This window comes from Thalassophryne amazonica, chromosome 6 (genome assembly GCF_902500255.1).
Source record: "Thalassophryne amazonica chromosome 6, fThaAma1.1, whole genome shotgun sequence".
NCBI lineage: Eukaryota > Metazoa > Chordata > Actinopteri > Batrachoidiformes > Batrachoididae > Thalassophryne > Thalassophryne amazonica.
Window position 1 is genome coordinate 6,930,689 of NC_047108.1, and position 26,456 is coordinate 6,957,144.

General features: G+C 42.9%; 1 protein-coding gene across 2 annotated transcripts in view; it reads right to left on the reverse strand.

Moving 5' to 3' along the window:
* l3mbtl1 (L3MBTL histone methyl-lysine binding protein 1) overlaps window positions 1-25,848 on the reverse strand; it is a 123,969-nt gene extending 98,121 nt beyond the window's left edge. The window contains exons 1-4 of one of the 2 annotated variants that reach the window (XM_034171716.1): window positions 25,806-25,848; window positions 18,740-18,951; window positions 2,863-3,044; window positions 1,218-1,344 (exon numbers count right to left, since the gene is read on the reverse strand). In XM_034171716.1, coding sequence (XP_034027607.1) covers window positions 1,218-1,344; window positions 2,863-3,044; window positions 18,740-18,923 — 493 coding nt within the window. In that variant the 5' untranslated portion in view covers window positions 18,924-18,951; window positions 25,806-25,848. Of the gene's footprint in view, window positions 1-1,217; window positions 1,345-2,862; window positions 3,065-18,739; window positions 18,952-25,805 lie in introns of those variants that run through there. The other variant, XM_034171717.1, reaches the window with a different exon arrangement.
* Window positions 25,849-26,456: the final 608 nt, after the last annotated feature.

A 26,456-nucleotide genomic window follows, 5' to 3' on the forward strand; every position in this document is an offset into this window, starting at 1 on the left:
ACTCACTCACTCTCTCACTCACTCTCTCTATCTCTCTCACTCACTCTATCTCTCTCACTCTATCTCACTCACTCTCTCTATCTATCTCACTCACTCACTCACTCACTCACACACACACACACACACACACACACACACACACACACACACGACAAGAGAGGAAGTTGCAGCCTTTAAACAGCTACAAATAACAGTAACATCTTTTTATGCCATTGCCGATCATATTTGTTCTTTCACATATGATTTGTTTGTGAACATCAACTTCATCCTTTTTGTGTTAATTTACAGCACACTCAAAACAGCATTTTCTTAAAGTTACAATACAGGTGATTTAGAAAAAGGCAGTTGGCTTTGGGTTAGGTTTTTGATTGATACAGAGTTGAGGGGAAGGCAGACCCCCTCATAATCAACTGATATAAGACACTTCGTAGTCATGACAACAACACCTCAGGGTGAACATGTGATATATACATATCAGCCACATTATCTTACACTGAGATACAGAGAGAAATGACAAAGAACTTGCTGCTTTCTTGAGAAACTGCCCCACTTGTTTGTTTGTTTTTTATCATCTCTGTCATGTTTGGACTATGAGCACATTTCTGCTGCCGTCCACAACTTTCTATGATCAAAAGTAAAATCTGAACAAGGGTACAATGGTTAATGGGCCAGCTGGCCGATTCAAATGATCAAATGATTAAAAATGGTTAATTGACAAAAAATTATGAATTAATGCTCAAATCCGAGACTGAATAAAATGTGGTATCATCTGTGAATAATTTCTGCATTCTGTAGTTGAAATAACACAAAGTAGTATGTAAAATGGATTTCAGCCACAGGAGGCCGTACGAGAGAAATGCTGCTTTCCTTCTTCAATTTTCTGTCATTATATTTGGGTTTCGGTTGATGTCTGAACATTTCCTGCTTACTGAACTTGCAGCTGTGCTCTATTCATCATAAAAAGAAGGCAGGGAGCAGCTGAACAGCAAAATTCCACAAAGCATTTCATAAAACTCTATATCCATTTACAGATGTAAAAGACCTTAACTGGCACAACACCTGCAGAACTGCAGTATAAAATACTAATTTCCTACCATTTAATGGTTTTACAGATCAAATGCTAAATTGCAGAAAAAACAAAGTGGATGATACATGTTTGGATGTCTGCCAGATACAGGACACAACCTTGACATGACTATAATGTCAGATAATTTTACCTTGCTTGTCTTGTGAAACACTTTCTGCATCAGTGGACCCAGAAATCCCTGCTGTTGGTTCGGTGGTGCTGCCAGTGGCCCCGGGGGTGATCAGTGTACTCAGTGTCCCTACATCGCTCACGCAGAACTACAACACAAAGACATGGGGTTCATTTTAAACATATGACCAAGAGAAGAGCAAGCTAATCTTCACAAATGTAGCCCGTATCTGTTTAGATCAATGTAGTATGAGTCATGGCCAGCTCATGTGGTTACAAATTCATACAAGTTTTATAATTACAACACAGGATTGATGCTTGCTTCAGCCTAATTTTTTGGCAGCAGTATTTATAAAAAAAAAATTAATGCAGAAGACAAACAGTGGGTGTCTTTCATTGCCAAAAGGGCACCGCAGTTTGGTTTGAACCCTGCGTGATATCGTGAGATTTGACCACTTACGGGGACCTCTGCTCCACTGCACAATATATACACAGCATAAGCTCACACGGAAAAATGGTGTACTGTTTTATTTTCGGCTGCAATCACCGAAGCAGTCGCGAAAAGTATATTTTCGGTTCTAAAGGAGAAGAAAATATGGGAGACGTCGAGGCAGATGGGAGCCGGTAAGTGTTAGCCTACACAGCTAACCAGAGTAGCTCCATTCTCTCGTCTGCAAAACCGCCTAGACACGTTTGTACTCCAGGTCATAAACAAAACGCAACACAAATCCACTTGACCACAACATTGTCACTTTTTCTTCGCATTTTCATTTGGTTTGTATGTAATTTTCCCAAAACCCATTGAAAATGCCATGGGTTTTCCCAGCGAAGTGGAGAAAGTAGGCCATATGCATCATATTTTACCCCTTTAGCGCCCGCCCCCAAATGAGACTGTGGTGCCCTATTTTTGAAACCCAGCTACTTTTTTGGCTCAGGGATTGGGTGGAGAGACTGGCTACCTAATCGCGGCCTGCAAAAAGGGTGTAATCTATGGTAAAAGTAGTGTTGTAGACCACTGTAAGGAGTTAGGAAAGTTTTAAGCATGATAAGAAAATTTGGGACATCAGGACACACTGTGATCCATTAAACATAAATAACTGGATGTAATTTGTGCAGATGTTTTACTTTAACTTTACAGAGTTTACAGGTTTGGTTTTAATTTCATTAGTGCATCTTGACATAAAACACTGCAGTTTGAATGTGGATTTGGATGCTCAATTATTTTGTTTTATTTTATTTTGCTGCCAGGTTACAGTTAAAAACTAAAATCAAAATACAATGCAGACTGCAGCAGGTGGCGAGGGTTTTCCCAGGCCAGAGTAGAAAGTGATCATGCACAGCAGTGTGCAGTGGCTGTGCAAGGGGTGTGGGGAGAAATCAGCAAAGCTCCACAAGGTGTATAGCAGAACAGGCAGTACTGAATGTAACACAGTTCCAAATCAATGCATGAAAATTACACACACACATAGTGGCCATGACCTGCTAATGCACCTGTATCAATCCCTATATGACAAACTCAAGATTTTATGAAATATGATTTTTTTTTTTTCTTTTTCTCTTTTCTGTCCTGTAAAATATGGTACTGGAAAAAACAAAAAACAAAACAAATATTGTCCACTGTGATTTTGAAAAAATACATATATATTATTTTAAGGAATTTCATTCACCTTGAGATTGTTGCTTGGCAGGATGGCCATCCCCTCTTTCCATTCCAAGACGTGGACAATACTACAAGCCCCGCCAACTTGAGCAGTCAGTGTGGGTGGTGTTGTCTCACTGATCCTGCCCCCTTTCGTGAGGTCTCCTACTGCAACAGCTGAAGTGACCTCGACCTTTTGATGACCAGGTACTGTAGTTACAAAAAACAAACTAATATCAATCAATCAATCAATCAATTTTATATAGCGCCAAATCACAACAAACAGTTGCCCCAAGGCGCTTTATATTGTAAGGCAAGGCCATACAATAATTATGTAAGGATTGCGCAGTGCCTTTAATACCTATGGCATGCTCTAATCTCTGTAATAAAATTTTATGGTCAACAGTGTCAAAAGCAGCACTGAGGTCTAACAGAACAAGCACAGAGATGAGTCCACTATCCGAGGCCATAAGAAGATCATTTGTAACCTTCACTAATGCTGTTTCTGTACTATGATGAATTCTAAAACCTGACTGAAACTCTTCAAATAGACCATTCCTCTGCAGATGATCAGTTAGCTGTTTTACAACTACCCTTTCAAGAATTTTTGAGAGAAAAGGAAGGTTGGAGATTGGCCTATAATTAGCTAAGATAGCTGGGTCAAGTGATGGCTTTTTAAGTAATGGTTTAATTACTGCCACCTTAAAAGCCTGTGGTACATAGCCAACTAACAAAGATAGATTGATCATATTTAAGATCGAAGCATTAAATAATGGTAGGGCTTCCTTGAGCAGCCTGGTAGGAATGGGGTCTAATAAACATGTTGATGGTTTGGATGAAGTAACTAATGAAAATAACTCAGACAGAACAATCGGAGAGAAAGAGTCTAACCAAATACCGGCATCACTGAAAGCAGCCAAAGATAACGATACGTCTTTGGGATGGTTATGAGTAATTTTTTCTCTAATAGTTAAAATTTTGTTAGCAAAGAAAGTCATGAAGTCATTACTAGTTAAAGTTAATGGAATACTCAGCTCAATAGAGCTCTGACTCTTTGTCAGCCTGGCTACAGTGCTGAAAAGAAACCTGGGGTTGTTCTTATTTTCTTCAATTAGTGATGAGTAGAAAGATGTCCTAGCTTTATGGAGGGCTTTTTTATAGAGCAACAGACTCTTTTTCCAGGCTAAGTGAAGATCTTCTAAATTAGTGAGACGCCATTTCCTCTCCAACTTACGGGTTATCTGCTTTAAGCTACGAGTTTGTGAGTTATACCACGGAGTCAGACACTTCTGATTTAAAGCTCTCTTTTTCAGAGGAGCTACAGCATCCAAAGTTGTCTTCAATGAGGATGTAAAACTATTGACGAGATACTCTATCTCCCTTACAGAGTTTAGGTAGCTACTCTGCACTGTGTTGGTATATGGCATTAGAGAACATAAAGAAGGAATCATATCCTTAAACCTAGTTACAGCGCTTTCTGAAAGACTTCTAGTGTAATGAAACTTATTCCCCACTGCTGGGTAGTCCATCAGAGTAAATGTAAATGTTATTAAGAAATGATCAGACAGAAGGGAGTTTTCAGGGAATACTGTTAAGTCTTCTATTTCCATACAATAAGTCAGAACAAGATCTAAGATATGATTAAAGTGGTGGGTAGACTCATTTACTTTTTGAGCAAAGCCAATAGAGTCTAATAATAGATTAAATGCAGTGTTGAGGCTGTCATTCTCAGCATCTGTGTGGATGTTAAAATCGCCCACTATAATTATCTTATCTGAGCTAAGCACTAAGTCAGACAAAAGGTCTGAAAATTCACAGAGAAACTCACAGTAACGACGATATCAGTAAGAACAGAACTTTTGTTGTGGTTTGCCTTGGTCCCTGCCTGGTTCTGCCCCTTTTTTCTGTGTTTCCAGGTGGTGCGCCGCAGAGCTGATCGACTCACCTGTGGCTCATCATCTCAACTACATTTAAACCCCAGTTCAACACTTCCATCTTCACCAGAAACTCAGTTGTTTTATTTATATAGCACCAAATCACAACAAACAGTTGCCCCAAGGCGCTTTATATTGTAAGGCAAGGCCATACAATAATTACGGAAAAACCCCAACGGTCAAAATGACCCCCTGTGAGCAAGCACTTGGTGACAGTGGGAAGGAAAAACTCCCTTTTAACAGGAAGAAACCTCCAGCAGAACCAGGCTCAGGGAGGGGCAGTCTTCTGCTGGGACTGGTTGGGGCTGAGGGAGAGAACCAAGAAAAAGACATGCTGTGGAGGGGAGCAGAGATCAATCACTAATGATTAAATGCAGAGTGGTGCATACAGAGCAAAAAGAGAAAGAAACACTCAGTGCATCATGGGAACCCCCCAGCAGTCTAAGTCTATAGCAGCATAACTAAGGGATGGTTCAGGGTCACCTGATCCAGCCCTAACTATAAGCTTTAGCAAAAAGGAAAGTTTTAAGCCTAATCTTAAAAGTAGAGAGGGTGTCTGTCTCCTTGAGCCGAACTGGGAGCTGGTTCCACAGGAGAGGAGCCTGAAAGCTGAAGGCTCTGCCTCCCATTCTACTCTTACAAACCCTAGGAACTACAAGCAAGCCTGCAGTCTGAGAGTGAAGCGCTCTATTGGGGTGATATGGTACTAAGAGGTCCCTAAGATAAGATGGGACCTGATTATTCAAAACCTTATAAGTAAGAAGACGAATTATAAAATCTATTCTAGAATTAACAGGAAGCCAATGAAGAGAGGCCAATATGGGTGAGATATGCTCTCTCCTTCTAGTCCCAGTCAGCACTCTAGCTGCAGCATTTTGAATTAACTGAAGGCTTTTCAGGGAACTTTTAGGACAACCTGATAATAATGAATTATAATAGTCCAGCCTAGAGGAAATAAATGCATGAATTAGTTTTTCAGCATCACTCTGAGACAAAACCTTTCTAATTTTAGAGATATTGCACAAATGCAAAAAAGCAGTCCTACATATTTGCTTAATATGCGCATTGAAAGACATATCCTGATCAAAAATGACTCCAAGATTTCTCACAGTATTACTAGAGGTCAGGGTAATGCCATCCAAAGTAAGGATCTGGTTAGACACCATGTTTCTAAGATTTGTGGGGCCAAGTACAATAACTTCAGTTTTATCTGAGTGTAAAAGCAGGAAATTAGAGGTCATCCATGTCTTTATGTCTGTAAGACAATCCTGCAGTTTAGCTAATTGGTGTGTGTCCTCTGGCTTCATGGATAGATAAAGCTGGGTATCATCTGCGTAACAATGAAAATTTAAGCAATACCGTCTAATAATACTGCCTAAGGGAAGCATGTATACGAGGTCTCTTAGATAATAAACCGACCCTTTTATTTTTTTTTTAACTATATGGATTTGAATGACATGCGATTACACCAATCATGCTTGAACCCTCCTGCGCATGTGTGAGTTTTTTCACGCATGTCGGTGACGTCATTTCCCTGTGGGCAGGCCTTGAGTGAGATGTGGTCCCGCCCTCTCGGCTGAATTCCTTTGTTTCACACGCTGCTCGAGACGGCGCGCGTTGCTTTATCAAAAGTTTTTCTGGACCTGTGAGGAATATCCGAATATTCGAGAAATTAAGCTGGTTTTCTGTGAAAAGTTTAACGGCTGATGAGAGATTATGGGGTGTTTCTGTCGGTGTAAGGACTTCCCACGGAGCGGGACGTCCTGCAGCGCTTCCAGGCGCTGTCGTCGGCCTGTTTCGATCTGAAAACATCCTAATTTAAGGCTTAATTCACCCAGGACATCGTGAGAGAACAGAGAAGATTCAGAAGAGGCCGGCATGAGGAATTTATGCGGACATTCCACTGTTTAAGGACATTTTTTTAATGAAAGACGTACGCGCAAATTCGCCGAGTCGTTTCCGTGACGACTCGGCAAATCTGTGTGCGCCGCGACAGGAAAAACACCTCCGTGTTGAAAACCATTTGTAGAATTCAGGCGGCTTTTAATGGCTTTCAACAAGTGAGTAACTGAGAAATTGTTTAACAGCTTGGGCATGTTCCAACTTGCCCGTTAAGATTTCCAACGGAGGTGTTTTTCCTGCCGCGACCCCCCGCGGTCGGGTCCAGCCCGACATGCGACTCTGCCCGCATGTTCTTTCATTACAAAATGACCGTTAACAATGGAATGTCCGAATAAACTCCTCATGCCGACTTCTTCTGAAAGTTCTCTGTTCTCTGACGACTTACTGCGTCAACAGAGCCTGAAATGTGGAAATTTTCAACTTGAAACGGCGAGACGCTGCCGCCTCGAAGCGCAGATCGCCGTCAGGCGCCGTGGACCATCCTTAAAGCGACACTACCAGACCAAAATCTCTCATCAGCCGTTAAAATTTTTACCGAAAACCAGCTGAATTTATTGAATGGTGTCCACTCAGTTGTGCATTACAGTTTTGAAAAAATTTTTATCAAACAAAGCAACAGTCTCTGAGCCATTCCTAAACAATGAAAAAAATCGACGAGCGGGTGGACGACTCCTCACTCAAAGACTGCCCACAGGCGAATGACGTAACCGACAGGCATGAAAAAACTCTCGCATGCCCACGAGGGTTCAAGCATGTCTGATGTAATCACACGTGATTCAAATCCATATGGTTTTTGAAAAAAATAATAAGGTCGGATACTTTTCTAATAGACCTCGTAAAGTGAATAAAATTGGTCCTAGCACAGAACCTTGTGGAACTCCATAATTAACCTTAGTCTGTGAAGAAGATTCCCCATTTACATGAACAAATTGTAATCTATTAGATAAATATGATTCAAACCACCGCAGCGCAGTGCCTTTAATACCTATGGCATGCTCTAATCTCTGTAATAAAATTTTATGGTCAACAGTATCAAAAGCAGCACTGAGGTCTAACAGGACAAGCACAGAGATGAGTCCACTGTCTGAGGCCAAAAGAAGATCATTTGTAACCTTCACTAATGCTGTTTCTGTACTATGATGAATTCTGCAACCTGACTGAAACTCTTCAAATAGACCATTCCTCTGCAGATGACCAGTTAACTGTTTTACAACTACCCTTCAAAGAATTTTTGAGAGAAAAGGAAGGTTGGAGATTGGCCTATAATTGGCTAAGATAGCTGGGTCAAGTGATGGCTTTTTAAGTAATGGTTTAATTACTGCCACCTTAAAAGCCTGTGGTACATAGCCAACTAATAAAGATAGATTGATCATATTTAAGATCAAAGCATTAATTAATGGTAGGGCTTCCTTGAGCAGCCTGGTAGGAATGGGGTCTAATAGACATGTTGATGGTTTGGAGGAAGTAACTAATGAAAATAACTCAGACAGAACAATCGGAGAGAACGAGTCTAACCAAATACCGGCATCACTGAAAGCAGCCAAAGATAACGATATGTCTTTGGGATGGTTATGAGTATTTTTTTCTCTAATAGTTAAAATTTTATTAGCAAAGAAAGTCATAAAGTCATTACTAGTTAAAGTTAAAGGCTACAGTGCTGAAAACAAACCTGGGGTTGTTCTTATTTTCTTCAATAAGTGATGAGTAGTAAGATGTCCTAGCTTTACGGAGGACATTTTTATAGAGCAACAGACTCTTTTTCCAGGCTAAGTGAAGATCTTCTAAATTAGTGAGACGCCATTTCCTCTCCAACTTACGGATTATCTGCTTTAAGCTGCGAGTTTGTGAGTTATACCACGGAGTCAGGCACTTCTGATTTAAGGGTACTAATGGGTACATCCCAGCACCAGCCAGTGTTTCAACGCTTGCAGTGTTTGATTATGAGCATTCCAGCATTTGTTCTGTTTTGTGCCCCAGAACGCCAACTCACCTGTCTGTGTTCCTCCCTCCACAGTGAAGCTTCCTTGACAGCTCCACAGGTGGACACCTGGCTCCAGTCATCTTCCTCACCACACCCTTGTCTTCTGGCTCTGGTTACATCACCCATCCTGATTTATTTCATTTCACCATTCTGGTTCTGGTTCCTCCGGTCTGCGGCTCCCTATTTCAACAGCAGGCTGGTCCTAGTCTCCACGCTCCAGGCCTCCTCAAAACTTCCAAAATCATTGTTGCATATTTGCTTCTGTCACAATAAATCTGGTTCATCTTTTAACAGGAGTTTCTGGCCACCAACGTCGTGGATCTAGCGGGAGCAGATCACATCCAGAGAGTCCTCAGCCTTCAGGGAGAATCTCTTGGAAAACTCCAACAAGCCATGGACAGTGTTATCGACTGCGTCAATTCCTTCACCCAGCAGGTCTCGCATCCTGACACACACCTCAGCACATTCTCCTCACAGCTCAATAACCTCACACTCACTCCTGCTCCTGTCCCGCCTTCTCCAGCGCTGGTAGCTTCCCCGCCCATTTCAGTATCACCTGGGACTGAACCTCACATCATAGAGCTGATCAGGTTGCTTCCACTTTGGCTCCTCTGTGATCCGGACCAGGACCATCCATACCGAGCTCCACTGAGGCCCCCCTCTTTGGCTTTCCAGCTCCCCGCTGATGAGCAAATGCAGCTCGGCAGGGCTAAATTGTCCCCCAGGAATGCCTGTGGAGGCTGGAAGCTGGGGAGTGTCTCTATTGCGGTACTAAGGGTCGTGTTCTTAGCACCTGCTCCATGTGGCTAAAATCCAACGCTCACCCGCAGGGTCCAGGGTAGGAGTGAGCCAAGTCAAATTCACGGGTGTGTTTTCAGGTTTCACTCAAATCCCAGCTATGATTCTGTTCAAGGCTTGTCCCTGTCTCTGTCCCTGCACTTCTTGACACTGGGGCAGAGGGAAATTTCCTGGACCTAAAGTTCATGTCAGACACATGTCTCCCTATTGAACTACTCCCATCACCCCTCTCAATGCATGCAATAGACGGCACGCCCCTGTCAGCCATCACTCCCCAGACTGAGCCAGTCACTTTAGTGGTGTCGGGTAATCATAAAGGACTCTATCCAGATTTTTGTTTTGCCTTCCATTTCCCCTCTGGTTTTAGGTCACCTATGGGTCATTAAGCACAACCCCAAATCGACAGACCGACCGGGGATATCACTCAGTGGAGCAAGGCCTGCCATCATGGGTGTCTTCGATCCTCTGTGCCTCCCAGCGTCACAGTCAGGGAATTGGTCAGCACACCTCCTGATGTGTTTTTAGTTTCATCCAAGTATCACAATCTCACTGAAGTCTTCAGCAAAGATGATGCGCTATTACTGCCGCCTCATTGTCCCTATGACTGTGCCATTGATTTCCCCCCGGGCACGTCATTACCGTCCAAATGGAGACCTATATCCGGGACTCCCTGGCTGCTGGGTTGATTTGGCCCGCAACTTCTCCCCTAGGGGCAGGTTTCTTTGTCAGTAAGAAGGAAGGCACTCTGTGCCACTGCATCGATTTCCGGGTGCTGAACGCCATCACATTTTGCAGGTGATACCTTCTGCCCCATTTGGATTCTGCGTTCAGTCCCCTGTACGTGGCAAAAATATCCACCAAATTGGACCTGAGAAATGCTTACCATCTGGTCTGGGTTAAGGAGGGCGATGAGTGGAAGACCGCCTTTAACACCCCACTGGGCCATTTTGAGCACCTGGTCATGCCCTTTGCCTCACCAACGCTCCCGCCACCTTTCAGGCATTAGTTAATGATGTTCTGCACAATTACATCAACCGGTTCGTCTTTGTCTCCTTGATGACATTCTGATCTTCTCCCTTGATCTCAACACACACATCCAACACGTACGCCTGGTCCTCCAGTGCTTGCAGGAGAACAGTGTGTTTGTCAAGACCAACAAGTGCAACTTTAACCAGAGCAGTTTCTTTCCTTGGATTTATCATCTCTCACAACCATATAAAACCAGATCCATCCAAGATCAAGGCGGTCACTGAGTGGCCTATCCCCTCCTCTGTTAAACAAATCCAACAATTCGTAGCTTTTGTCAACTTCTACTGCCTGTCATGGTTACAGACTGAACATGGCAGGACACAAATGCAGGACTCAAACACAGAAAGGATTGTTCAAAAGGCTTTAAGCCTCGGTCCCACCGAATAATAAGCCATGAATGGCCATGCATGGGTGTGTCAGTGATTATTCGAAGAGTGCTCCACATTTTAAGCTATCACGCATTCGCTACCAAGGCGCCTCTATGTGCCTCTCTGTACCTCACATATTCCACATATCAGCCTCTAGTACGCCACGACTGACCTATCATTTGAGCCCCATCCAGCCTCGAATGACTTGTGTCGCCACATATGATCTACGTCAAGCCACATATGATCCATGTAGCGCCATGTAATGCAACGTTGGTGCACGTTTAGGCATGGGTTTGGTCCAAACCTCCAGCCCTCCCATACTTGGTCCCTTTACAGTGTGGGTTTTCAATTCACAGCATCCATTCAAGATGTCACATTTTTTAAATGCAGTCCAAAAGAAGACACTCCTGTACAGTCTGGCCAGTGTGCACATCCGTGTGCCAGGCTGCTGTTCACCTGTGTTACGGAGTCATTAAATGCAGGAGTCCTGCTTGTTCACCCAGCTCTCTGTGACCACAAAAAAGAAGAAAAAAAAAAAAAAAAGAAACAAAGACACCACAACGAGGTGGCCACTTTAACTATATACACCCACAACAGTGTGGGCCAATCACTTCCTGCCCACATAAACACAACACAGAACACATCCATAACCAGACCAGCTGGAACCAAACCATGGGTTCCTGGACAGTCGGCTCTCTACTTCTTCTCACTGGCTTTATTTCTTACGCGGCTTACAGTCATTTTGACACTGTGATCCAACTTTTCACTTTGTGTTCATCCGTTAATGTCTGCAAAATCACTATTTTGCGAGTCACTGCATCAGCGCGCACAGAGTGCGCCTCATCTGATCCATTATAACAAGATGTTAAATCTATCATAAACATACTTTTACAGCTGCTTATAAAGAAGGAATGAATATGCATCTGTTTTACAAAGCTATTACAATTTAAACATTGAAAATAATTAACCTTTTAGGCAGTTCCAAATATGTTCTCCACCTCAGCACACAAGACAGAGAGATTAAAAAAGCTGCAAATGAAACGTCCTCTGTGATTCCAGAAGCGATCAGAGGTGTTTTCCACATTCAAGCGCTGACAGAAAATCAACTACAAAATAATTACTTTCTATACAGTGCCCAGCACACAAAGCAGGTGGAATTGTAGTGTGCAAGAGGGCTGAGCCAAAATAGCCTGTCCATTCTTCGTAGCCACCAGGTGCTCGGATAATGGACTTTTAACAGCCTCGTCATCAGTACAAACATTCCTCTAAAATGCTTGTTTGTCCTTGTAATACCTCATACACAAACTGCCCCACGCTGGAGTTCCTAAATTTTGAACTGCTTGACATTAGCTCCACACTAAAAGATGAGCCTCATTAGCTGAATATTCTGCCTCTAAGAGCCTCTCAGAGCCACTATTCTCCCATGATTGTTGAAAAAAAAAAGCAAGAAAAAAAAACATGCTACGTGGCTCATTATTCATCCTTCATTATTCGGTGGGACCAGGGCTTTTGTTGTTCAGGCTGGATTCGGTGCACAGTATAACAGGCAGCACAAAGCAACAGTGTCCAAAACATGAGACTAGTATTGAGGTCAGTAGACAGGTGAGAGGCTGGTACACGGCGTGACAAAAATGAGGGACAAGGACACTGGGAGATGAAAGCTAGAAATGCAGGCACTGGGCACAAACGATCAGGCAGAGGATTGCAGGAAACAAGAGGCTTAAGAACAGACATATTCAGAGATAATCAGATGCAGGTGGGGGACAATAAGCAGGAAGAAGGCGTGGTCAAGGAAGAGGGAACCAGACACAACCACTCCAAGACACCGTGAGAGACAAGAGAGTGTCTACAAAAACACCAACCAAAACAGCAAAGAAAAAAACCCCACACGACAATACAAAATAAAGCACACAAATTACCCACAACCCCACATCATGACAGTACCACCACCTCAAGAGTTGACCCGGGCGGCCCAGCAGCAGAAGGACGAGAAGCGTGGAAGTCCTGGATGAGAGACGGAACCAAGATGAAATGAACAGGCTCCCATGAATGCGCCTCTGGACCATACCCCTCCTAATCGAGGAGGTACTGGGACCCCGGCCACAGTGACGACAGGACAGAAGCCGCCGCACGATGAACATAGGGCCACCACCATAGAACCAGGTGGGTGGAGGAGGAACAGCCTGAGGACACAACAGACTGGAGAGAACTGGCTTGACATGGTTGATGTGGAAGGTTGGGTGGATCCTCATGGTTCTGGGAAGCTTGAGATGAACGGAAACAGGATTAATGACCTTTGAAACAGGAAATGCCCCAACGAACTTGGGTGCGAGCTTCCTGCAAGTCCCACGAAGTGACAGGGTTGACCACAGTATAAACACAATCTCTGCTGCAGCCGTCGTTGACGTTCCTCCGTGCTTCCCAGCTGCATGGGTTCCTCGCTGACACCTCCTGGTGTCGCGCTGCTGGGGTTGAAAGAACATAGCGGTCACACAGATTTGCTCCAACGGGGTGAAGACTGATGGCTGCTGGCACCGCCCTCCTCTCATCACCTGTCAGACAGCTGCTTGTCGATTCTGATGGCAAGCGCGATGAGTGAATCCAAAGTCCTTGTTTTTTTTTTTTTTTTTTGGAAAATTCAATTTCATGCTGACATATCTTTCAGGAAGCAAGAAAAGCAAACCAGATGCCCTGTCATGTCAGTTAAACTCCCTGGATCCACCAGAAACTCAAGACCACGTCCTTCCCCGGTCCATGTCCGTGGGGGCATTCACCTGGGATCAGTGTTGCCACAGTTACTTTGAAAAAGTAATCCAATTACTGATTACTGATTACTCCTTGAAAAAGTAACTTAGTTACTTTACTGATTACTCAATTGTAAAAGTAACTAAGTTAGATTACTAGTTACTTTTTTAGTTACTTTTCCCAGCTGCCGACAACAACCCTCTGCCACCTCAACATGACAATGATACCTGTTTTGCCAAAACTCACTTTATAGTCACCCTTTCTTGACTTCAATGAAAATAAATACTTGTTTTATAAAAAGTAAAATAAAGACCTCTTTCTTGACCTCATATTTAACTGTTGACAGCACTGTAACAGTAAAATTGCAATTTTGAACCTACATTGTTTATAAATGTAACTATTAAATTCTAACATTTTTCTAACATTTAAATTCTCTCTAAACATTTTACTTGTCGAAATTATTATTATTTTAAGCAATATTAGTAGTTGTAGTAAAAAACAGCTTCAAAACTGGACCTTTAATCTAGGGGTGTTGTGAGGGGGGCACATCCTTGCCCCACGCCCCCATTCCATCTGGATTCGCCCCTGCTTTGGCGTTTGAGCACAAAGAATGGATAACATTTATTTATGCAGAAAACATGACCAGATTTACAGGTAAGAAAGTTTTATTGCGTTTTCACATCATGTGGACCTCAGAAAGAGAGTTTAGGTGCATTTGAGTGGAAAATAGTGTTAGTTGTTGACGCCTCACGGAGGATCAGCTGTTTTTAACGACCAGATACAGAGTGGCTCAGCTCAGAATTCTAAATAAAGGAGGAAAAAAAGTATAAAAATGTCTTTGTAAAGCTCAGTGCAGGTGTGCTGATCACCACGCTTTAAGAGGTGAGGACGAGTCGAGCAGCTGCAAAAAACCGCGGATGAAAAGCTCACAGCTCACTTAAAGTGGGCAGTTCAGTCGAACCCTGACCTCCTGCCCACGGACCAAGTTTAATGCTGCTATCGACCCACAATGAAAAATAATAGTAACGCACAGTGACATGGAGAAGTAACTTTAATCTGATTACTGATCTGGAAAGATTAACGCGTTAGATTACTCGTTACTAAAAAAAGTGGTCAGATTAGAGTAACGCATTACTAAGTAACGCGTTACCGGAATCACTGCCTGGGATGTTGAGAAAATCATCTGGGAGGCCTTGGAGTGACATCCTGATCCTGGAGATGGACCTTCCGGGCAGCTTTTCATGCCACCAGAAGCTAGGTTCTTCAGTTATGTCATTCATCTAAGATGGCATGCCATCCTGGAATCCATAGGACCCTGGACCTTCTTTGCCGCCACTTCTGGTAGCCCTCAGCCCAGGCAGACATGCGGGGGTTTGTCCAAGCCTGCACCATTTGCGCCAGGGCCAAGACATCCATCAGCCACCAACCGGACTCCTGCATCCTCTCATGACTCTGAGCCGCCCCTGATCCCATGTCTGCCTGGACTTTGTTATAGGATTACCTTCAACTAAGGGTAACACTGTCACCCTCACAATCGTGGATCGGTTCTCCAAGACAGGTCACTTTGTGGCCCTGCTGAAGATTCCATCTGCCCAGGAGACAGTGGGCCTCCTACTCCACCATGTCGCCTGGTTACATGACATGCCTCAAGAAGCTGTCTCTGACCGCGGTCCCTAATTCATCTCCCAGGTATGCAGAAGCTTTTGCACGGCGCTCGGGGCCTCTGTCAGCTTTGTTGTCCAGATTCCATCCCTGGGGGAAGGGGCCAACCAAGACCTGGAATCTACCCTGAGGTGCGTCATGTCTTCCCACCCTACCAACTGGAGCCTCCACCTGCCCTGGGTGGAGTATGCTCATAATTCGCAAACTTCATTATCTCCGTTTGAAGCCTCCTTGGGGTATCAGCCCCTGTTGTTCCCCTCACTAGCAGCCGACGTCTCAGTGCCATCTGTTCAACTCCACCTCAGATGTTGTTGTCAGGTGTGGAAGACGGCCCATTCCCCCTTCTCTGGACAAAGACCCAGACACAACGCTATGCCAACCAGTGCAAGTGTCTTGGCCCCTGACTACCAGCCTGGGCAGGAGGTGTGGTTGTCATAAAGGGATATTCCCCTCCAAACTGAGATGGCCAAACTGGAACCTCGGTACATTGGACCTTTTGTGGTTGACCAGGTGGTAAATCCATCTGCGGAACGCCTGCGACTGCTCTGGGCTCTCCAGATGCACCCGGTCTTCCACATCTACTACCTTGAAACACACCCACTCCAGCCCTCTCCGCCTGCCAGCTCCTCTGCCACATCCTGCCAGGACTGTGGATGGTCACCCAGTCTGGACGGTCAACAAGATCTGGGCTGTGCACCATCTCGGCCAGGACTTCCAGTATTTGGTGGATTAGGAGGGTTACAGACCCGAGGAGTGCTCATGGGTTAAGCAGGGTCTTATCTTGGACCCTTCCCTCCTCCAGGACTTCTACAGGGAGCACCCGGATCATCCTGGTAGGTTGCCATTGAGGAGGGTACTGTTGTGGGCTGCTTTGGTCCCTGCCTCTTTTTTTTCTGCATTTCCAGGTGACGCGCCATGGAGCTGATCGACTCACCCGTGGCTCACCATCTCACCTGCATTTAATGTTATGTGTCGACACGGGTTGAGGAGCGGACCTGCGTCAGACGGAACCCAGCGCTACAAATAACCAGAAAAGCGGTTCCAAAAAACAATATATTTATTTCACCCGCTGTGCTTAACAAGTGTAAAAACAAAAATAGCGTCCTTCTGGTGGAGTGACTGTTGGCATGCTCTCCAGCGCCCGCAAGGATCAAAGCCCGGCGCTCCTGGACCCACTACCACCGCCAAACACCCCCCAGGTGGACACGACAAACTGACTCTCTGTGAAGCAAAGAAGAGGTGAGGTAAGTCAGCAGTTACTACAATAACTTTCAAAAGACACACGCTATCAGCAACACATTCAGGTCTGTATCTTTTTTAACTTTATGCAAATGAGCAGCTTCTCACAACAGGTGGAGGATCACTTATCCGCACGCCACAGCAGTGAGAAGCGAGCTGCACAATTCTCATCACAATTCAAGTATACTGTGTAACAAAACACCAAGTTACTATCAATAATTAGTCAAACACTTAATCACCTTTAATGTGTGCTGACAGCATGTGTCCTCACCCTTCCTTGCTTCACGGGCTCGATGTGTCAAACCCAGGCGCGGTCCTCAGCGTCTCACAAACGGACATTACAAGGTCGAGTTCCCGGCAGTTCTGCTTGAATCACACATGACTTAAATGCAGAACGCCATCCAATTATCTGCTTCAGCTGAAAGTCTTTAAGGTTGCATGTGAGCACCAGACACAGGTGCTACACATGATGTTGATGAGGGTGAGGACTCTTCAGCCAGCACCTTCTCCACAGACAAATCAGCTCTCATGCCACCTGGAGAGCAAAGAAAAGAAAAGAACACCAAAATATCCAGCCACATCCCCCAACACACAACATTTAAACCCAAGTTCAACATTTCCATCATTGCCAGAAACTCATTTTTCACTACTCAGTACCTGGCCTCTCTATTCAGAGTTTCTGTGTGTCCCAACACATCTTTTGAGCTTTGCTTAGAGTTTTTGTCTACAGCACCAGCCAGCGTTTCTATACTTTATGCAGTCTTTCACTGTGAGCGTTCCAGCGCTCGTTGTGTTGCGTGCCCCGGCACGCTAACTCACCTGTCTGTGTTTCTCCTCCACAGTGACGCTTCCTCGACAGTTCCGCAGGCAGCCACCTGGCTCCGGTCATCTTCCTCACCACACCCTTGTTTTCGGGCTCTGGTTCCTTCACTTGTCCTTGTTCATCTCCTTTCATCATCGTGTTTCTGGTTCCTTCGGGCTGCAGCTTCCTATTTCAATAGTGGGCTGGTCCAGGTCTCCACGCTCCAGGACTCCTCAAAACTTCCAAAATCATTGTTGCACATTTGCTTCTGTCACAATACATCTGGTTCATCTCTTAATGCTGTTTCCCTCATTTGGGTTCATACTCACAGTTTGGGTCAAGCTGTAACAACTTTATTGGTACTCTTGATCAATGTCTGATCTTCAGTATCTGCAGTAACAAGATATTATATTATGAAATCCATCTGAAGAGAATGAAAGATTAAATAGTTCATTTTTCCGGAGGCCATCAAATATGGCCATCAGGTGTTGTGAAGACTTTGCCTCCATCTGCCCATGCATCCCTCCGTCTGTCCGTGCTCAGCATAAGTCCAGTCCTATTACTGCCAGAGTCTTAAAATTCACAGGGAACATTCTTTGGACACAGACCTTTGACAAGTTCAAAGATGGCTAACCTTGACCTGTATTTTAAGAGGCTAGAAAGTCACATTATTGTAGTCTGTCACTTTTTTTTTTTTTTTTTTGAGGGGCAGAGGTGTCAGCCAATCAGAGTAGAGCAGCACCATGATGTCACAGGCTGGTCTAGTTAGCTGCAAACTCTGTATTGTTTGTGTGTAAATATAGCCTCTTTGTCATATATTATGTAAAAGCTAGGGAGAAATAAACACTTCTAAACTGAAAATTCTGGTTTTGTAACCTGATAACACCTCTGGAGTGATTTACAAGACATTTAGCGAATGTCAGCTTGCACGCTAACTTCCACTAATGCAACGCTAATTGCTGCTCTTGTCAAAAGCTCATGTATGCGCACACACTCGCCCTCCTGCAGACGCTGTCAAAATGTAAATATTGTTTATGATTGATAGAGGCTTTATTGAACATGTACAAATTGTACATACTTTAGGAGTTTAATAACTAATGTAAATAACAATAAATGTGTATGTGCACTGTGATACCAATTAAACTACTGCAAATTCTAAAGAAGACAACGCTCATATGGCCAAGGGTATTTTAGCATTGCGTTATATTTAAATACTGTATATCTAAAATTTTGGCACAAAAAATGATCAAATGCTTGTTGGTACATGAGAAACAGTTTGTCACTTGAAGGTTTTGGTCCTTCTTATCTGTTTTTTTTCTAAACTTAGAGGGCACATGGTTCTGGCTCAAGTACACTTCAGCAGACTGTATTTGATGGAGCAGAAGACTGAATTTAGATTCCTTAATTAAAGCCTGTCATCCTACCAGCCTCCTACGTATTCTTACCTGGTAGGAACAGAGCTGTAGTGGTGGTGGTCGTGGTGTGAGGATGCGGGCAAACCTTCTTGGCCATCACGCCATCACTGCTGCCACAGATGACGATGGTGTCTCCGGGGGTTGAAGAGGATGGATCCGAAGTGGTGTGATCTGATTCTTTGGGTGGAGCCTCCATGTTCACTTTGGCACTCATGAGTGTTGGTGTGACTTCCCCCAGAGTGCTGAAGAGGAAAGATACAGAGGCAGATCACCAACCAACTCACTCATCTTCAACCGCTTACTTCAGTTAATCGGTCACGGCTGGCTGGAGCCTATCCAGCAGTCACAGGGGGTGAGGCGGGGTACACCCTGGACAGGACGCCAATTTGTCACAGGGCCACATATAGACAAACACATTCACACCCACACGCACACCTACAGACAATTTAAACTTTCCTATTCACCTAACCTGCATGTCTTTGGATGTGGGAGGAAGCCGGAGCACAGGGAGGGAACCCACTAAAACACGGGGAGAACATGCAAACTCCACATAGAAAGGCCACTGGTGGGAATCGATCCCATGACCTTCTCGCTGTGAGGCAACAGTGCTAACCACTAATCCATCATGCTGCCCCCGACCAACTCCATGATTTAATTATTTTTAACCCATTTCTGTGGTATTAATAAAGCAACACATGATGGTATGAATAAGCATAAGAAAATATTTCATGCTTCTGGATTTGACCTGTTTTTTTACTGTTATAATTGCAGTCACATTCATAAACATTAACGAGGTTTATGTTACTTTAACTTTCTACCCATTTATTTATTTATTTTGGCTTTAGGGTTGCTGTGGTTGCCCATGGTCGCCAGCAGCAGATCTGGCAGAGGTCTGCATGAGGATTTGTCATAAGTCTTACATCAGATGCCCTTCCTGATGCATCTGCAGTTGGAGAAATATGCATACAGCTCATCTAATTGAAAACGAATGGCAGCTGGTCACTTTGCTGCTGTCTCTTGTAGCACCTGTGATCTGGGTGATGGGGATCCTAGTCAGTGGTGGGCACAGATAACCAAAAAATTAACTTTGATAATAGATAATCAGATAACTGAAAAGTTATCTTTCATAAAGATAAAATGATAAACCACCCAAAAATGTATCAGAAGTTACAGATAACCAATAACCGATAAATTCCAGTATTGTCTGTGATACATTTACAACTACTAACAAGCTAATTTTGAGTTTTAACACCTCAATCGCTTCTGGTAGCATCAAAGGCAACGACAGACCCAAACAATGAGTCAGCACTTCTGTCCTTGAGAGTCCTGCCCCCTGCTGGAAGCACCAGTTTACTACATAGCTTCCAGCACAGAAGCAAGCTGAAAGAAACCACAAAGCTCAACTCTCTACTCAATCACAATGCTCCCATCAGGCAGAGGTCTTGGAAAATAAAGCAATGCTGAGTTATAGTTTGGTGTATAAATAAAATGAATACTGATAGAATAACTCCATTAATGTCAATTCTGTCATTTGCACAAAGTTAAAATATAACATATATATTTTAATGTTGAATAATGCACTAATTCTGAAGTTTTGTAACAAACACAGACAGATTGCAAAGGATTCTGGGTAAAATGTGCCCCCGCTAACACAGATTTGGTTCAGTCATTCATTATGTAAACCAACACGTTAATGGGACCTGTATCGTGTGTTGGTGTTTACAGATAAATGTGCTTTTGTAAAATATTCCATTTTTATTTGTAAAAACAAGCATTTTCAAAAAAAAAAAAAAAAGCCAAGTTGTAATTAGATAACCGTCTGATATAACCTGTCAAAAGTAAATAGAACACTGCCATGATCTACTGGTGCCAGACATTCAGTACTTAAGCTGGGTTTACACTGTGCGAGTTTTGGCATTTTTTAGGCTGATTTTTCATTCGTGTGAGAATTTTTTGGATCGCACTGAGTTTCAGGTTAATCGCGCGTCCTGCATCATTTAGTATACATGGAGTAACGAGCTGCATTTAACATCTCACGACCACGTCCTGATCGGCGATCGTGTGGTCAGATGAAAATCAAACCTGTTTGATATTCTGGTCGGCCGTCGTGAGGGTCCCGGTGCCGAAGAGCTACAAGCATCCAACCTCTCACACTGTGCATGTGCAAACACGGCAGACCTGTCTTGTAATGCTTTTTTGTTTTTTTATTCTGATGTCTCCCATCAAGAGTTTTTGTAAATTAAGTTTGAAAAAAAAAGCTTCTGTATACTTTTTGCTTCTGGAAACACGAGTCTGACATGTGGTTTTTGAACATACAATGTGTGTGAGAACATAAATCATGCGCTCTGAACCTTTGCACCATGCGGTTCTGTGGTACAGTTTGAGCAGGAACCGAGTACAGTGACTGAAATACTGCCATGAACACTACTGGCCAGTAGATGGCAGACCTTGAAAACTTGCCAAAACAAAATTCCAGATAATCTGTGTCTGCTACATTTAAGATGTGTGGAATTTAATACACGCAAACACAATAACAACGTCTATAAACCCAGAGAATATATTCACAAGAGTTTTGAGCACTAGAGTTTAATGCTGTTGTCTGTAGAGCCTGATCAGAGTGTTTCAAATGCATTTCTCATGTCGTGAACGTACTGAGATAACCACAATGCACATGGACATAGCATGTCAACACTAAAATCTTAAAAATTTGTGCATTACTTTAAAACTAAAACATATATCTGATATTTTCACTTTATAAAACTTCAGATGTGACGTTAATTTAAATAACTTGTCCAAAATTAGCTTAGTTAAAATTTGAACCATAAGTTAAAAATGTATGCCTCTGGATGACTTGGGTGATATTTCCCATGTATCAGTATGGGGTTAAAATAAATGAGTTTTGTTTTTTGTGACCAGTTCTCCTTTGCCTGCAGAGGATAAAGCAGTTTCCTCTAGAAGCAGCTCTCTTCTGTTTTACAGAGGGTAGAACTCAGCTATGAAGCATTTAACAGGTAGGTGCTCAACTGATTTTAAATGTTATCAATGTTTGTAGCTGTTCAGCTTTATTGACCACGTTATCGGTCTAAAAATTATCTGACAAAAATTTATCGCAAGATAATTAGTCTGATAATGGTTTTTAATGTTATATAAAAAGATAATCTGAATGAAAACATTACGAGGTCTGTCCGAAAAGTAACGGACCTTTTTATTTTTTTCAAAAACTATATGGATTTGAATCATGTGCGCTTGCATCAGCCAAGCTTGAACCTTCGTGCGCATGGGTTGAGTTTTTTCATGCCTGTCGGTTGCGTCATTCGCCTGTGGGCAGGCTTTGAGTGAGCACTGGTCCAGCCCCCTCGTCGGATTTTCCATTGTCAGGGAAATGGCTGAGCGACTGCCGCTTTGCTCCATGAAAATTTTTTCAGAAACTGTGTGAGACAGCCAGGTGGAAACCATTCGGAAAATTCAGATGGCTTTCGGTGAAGATTCTATCGGCGTCACACAGATTAAGGACCATTACAACCGGATTAAAGGCGGCCCACACCGGCGGAGGGCGCGCCGCGCTCCGAGCGGCCATCGACAGGCTGAAACGACCAGATCATTTCCAAAGTGAAGGCTGTGTTGATCCAGGACATCATCTGACTACCAGAGAAATCGCAGAAAATGTGGACATCAGCACTTTTGCGGAACATTCCACTGTTACAGGAGATTTTGTAATGAAAGATGTGCGGAGGAATTCACGCGTCGGGACGGAGCCGCTCATGGTGCACAACAAACACCTCCGTGTTGGAAGTCTCACAGGACATGTTGTGGCATGCCCAGCTGTTACACAATTTCTCGGATACTCACTCGACTGAAAAGCCACCGAAAGCCGTCTGAATCTTCCGAATGGTTTCCAACACGGAGGTGTTTGTTGTGTTACTTTTCGGACAGACCTTGTACCTTCGATAATTGTTGGTTATCGGATTATCGGAACTGTGCCCACCACTGATCCTAGTCATGCTTAACAATATTGCAAACAATGCAGTTGGTGCACCCTTTGCTGGATTGTCTAGCCTACATAATGACTCCATTTCCAACAATCTGTTTTTTTTTCCTGCATTGTTAATTCAGTAAAATAAAAGTTTTCATATTGGCAAAAATAAAGCAGATACGATATGTTCATGAAACACTCATACTGGCCAAGTATGATTAATAATCTTATTTTCACCCTGGTGTGACAAACAGGTCGCCTGCAGAATTGTGTACTGGCCTTAAGTTAGAAGAAACACAAACTGTCATTGATGGATTGAGATCCAGCAAACCTTGTCTCAGGGTTTAGAAATGTGCACTTGAACTGTGTAAATTCTCAATGGAACTGGTTTCTTTGCATTTATTGATAATGTGATTGTAGTTCAACATCTGCTCCTATTCAGCCAAATGCTTCAAAGCCCATTTACACTGCAGAAGCACAATGTTAAGAATACTATAAAAACAACACGTCTTTTTGAAGGCTAACAAGTAGAATGTTCTGCAATGGCAGAATCAGTCACATGACCACAATTCAAATAAGATATGCATTTCACTTGAAGTCAAAATATCCCTCCAGCTTGTGGTAGAAAGTGTTATTTGCAATAACAGACTTCAGTAAACAGCTCAACTCAAATGTGATTGTCAAAGTATATGAAAGTGTATGAATGTGTTTTGTTAAAAAGTATCTATCATCACACAAACACTGCTGTAGAAAGTCTGATTTGCAGTATTTAAATAAATTATGTGCAATTGGCAGGGGTGATTCCAGGTTCAAACCCCACCCCTTCAACATTTCTCCATGTGGAGTTGCATCAGGAAGGGCATCCGGTGTAAAAGGTGTGCCAATTGAACATGCAGATCTACTTTAGATTTGCTGTGGCGATGCCAAGTGCAAACAAGGGAGCAGCCGAAGAGACTTACTTACCTACTTTATACAATTACAGGACATTAAAGAAACATGTATCCCCGGGACCCAGCAATCAGCTAAAGTAAAAATGTCATATTTACAGTGTATACAAAAGTGTTTTAAGAGATGTTCAGACAAAAATAGCGCTTTCTACAACTAGTTAATATGGTTATTAACTAGTTGTAGAAAGCGCTATTTGCAATATTTTTAAATAGACAGTGTTCACCTACTTTCTGTGATTACTGCGGTTGCGGAGACACAGAAAAGTTTATGTGCTGACCAGCAATTTCGTCAATGTGCACCTGTATTCATGGATATGGAGGGCAGCATGGTGGCTTAGTGGTTAGCACTGTTGCCTGACAGCGAGAAGGTCGTGGGTTCAATTCCCGTGGCCTTTCTGTGTGGAGTTTGCATGTTCTCCCCGTGTTTGTGTGGGTTTCCTCTGGGTGCTCCGGTTTCCTCCCACATCCAGAGACATGCGGGTTAGGTGGATTGGAATCTTTAAATTGTCTGTAGGTGTGTGTGTCTGTGTTTGTTTGTCTGTTTGTGGCCCTGCGACAGACTGGCATCCTGTCCTGGGTGTACCCCGCCTCGCGCTCTATTACTGCTGGGATAGGCTCCAGCCCCCCGCGACCCATAACTGGACTAAGCGGTAGAAGATGGATGAATGAATGAATGAATGAATGAATGAATGAACGAACTAAAAAAGTAAGTCCTGTCGGCTGCTCCCTTGTTTGCATTCAGGGTCGCCACAGCAAATCCAAGGTGGATCTGCATGTTGAATTGGTACAAGTTTTACGCCGGATACCCTTCCTGACGCAACTCCACATTACATGGAGAAATTTGGCAGGGGTGGGATTTGAACCCGGAACCTTCTGCACTGAAACCAAGCGCATTAACCACTTGGCCACCAATTAATGAACGAACTATTTATGGAAAAAAGTTTCTTCAAACAAAAATAACTATATTCATGAGTTGTGGTTAAAAAGCACTTTTTTTTTTACAATTTTTTGAAAATGGTATTCACCGACTTTCTGTGATTCTAAGATTTTACGAGCCCACAGACAAATGCAGCCCACTGCACCAAAGTATTTAAATTGTGCACAATACACAGTGTCATTAGAACAGATGTTTTCACACAAAAATTACCACATTACTACCTGCAGTAGAAAACAATTATCTGCAATATTTTAAATTGGTGTCCTGTGATTGTAGGACTTTCACAGACAAGTGTAACCCCAAAGATCTAAAGTAAAAAAAAAAAAGTGTAAAAGTACTTAAATTGTGCACAATACACACTGTGTCATTAGAACAGGTGTTTTCACACAAAAATTACCACATTACTACCTGCAGTAGAAAACAATTATCAGCAATATTTTAAATTGGTGTCCTGTGATTATAGGACTTTCACAGACAAGAGCAACCCCAAAGATATAAAGTAAAAAAAAAAAGTGTCAAAGTATTTATGGACATATTGCATACAAGCACAAATAAACAAAACCAGTACATTTTAATTTTGGTTATCCATTTTCTTCACAGAAAAAGGACCTGTTTGATACATGTGATGGATTATTAAAAAATATGTAATAAATAAAAACTGTATAAAATTTCAGCCAGAACGAATATCATGTATCAGTACTATTTTAATAGAATGACTTTAGAGATATTCACTTCAACATCAAGCCTGTGTGACTTTATAAAAGGCAGCCACAAATACTGAGGCAAAAGCACAAATTAATTAGTATTTCAGTTAAAATGGCGGAAGCCTGTGAAATTCTTATGGGTGAAAAAAAGGAAAAAACAAAAAGTCAAAATGCAGTTTACAAATTAACCTTGTAATTCAATCTGGCATCATCTAATGAACCAACATCATTTTCACTAAACCGTGTTTTCACATTAACGGAAGCTAAATTTATTTGATACTGGCAAGTATTTTGAAAGTATTTATGTTAATTAAAACCGTTATTTTTCACCCCCTTTGGTAAGAAAAAAAAAAAAAAGCGCTTTGCGATTGATTCCGAACGTTTCGCGTTTTAAAACGGAAGATAAACGTTAAGATATTTAAACCTGCAAACGCTTAAATGCTGCTCATCGTCTACGAGGGAGAGGAAACATACGTTTATGTAAAGGTTAATTGTTTTCGGCGGATAGTAATTTCGGAAGTGAAATTTGTCTCACCAGCGCTGATCTCCTGCGGCTCCGCACTCAGACTGCGCATGCGTCCAAACGCCGAGACGACACCGGATCAACGCCCGAGACCAGAAAAAAAAAAAATAACAGACGCAGGCTGGAAGATAGTATGTCCGTCTGCTCGATGGGTAACTGTTCTGCTCTTTTAACCCCACTGATAAAGACTTCTTTATGTAATCAGTAGGATGTAGGCCATATCGGCGCTGTCAAGGTTGTACAATCCACAAACATAAAAACAATAGTCACACGAGGATTCGTCAAACCTTTAATTAAGCAAACGGGAGAAATCAAACATCTCATTTGCACAGAGAAATAAAGATTTACACAAGACAGAGAATGAACCCTTCCCACTAAACGACACAAACGTTTCTAGTACAAAATGTTCCCACGCAAACCCACGAACTCAACCCAACCTGGAGCCTGTGTGCCAAATCTGACCATGATCCCTGAAGACCTTGTTCACACATACAATAGCTTAGATTGTGCTCCTTGGTGGCCACAATTAACTAAAGGTCGTTTATACCCACGTGGGTAAGTAAACCGTTTACTCAGGTTTAATGGCAGGTCAAAGTGCACAACACTTTATAACTGAAAATATATTGATCAAGTCACAGAAACCCTAATTATAATTGGAATGAG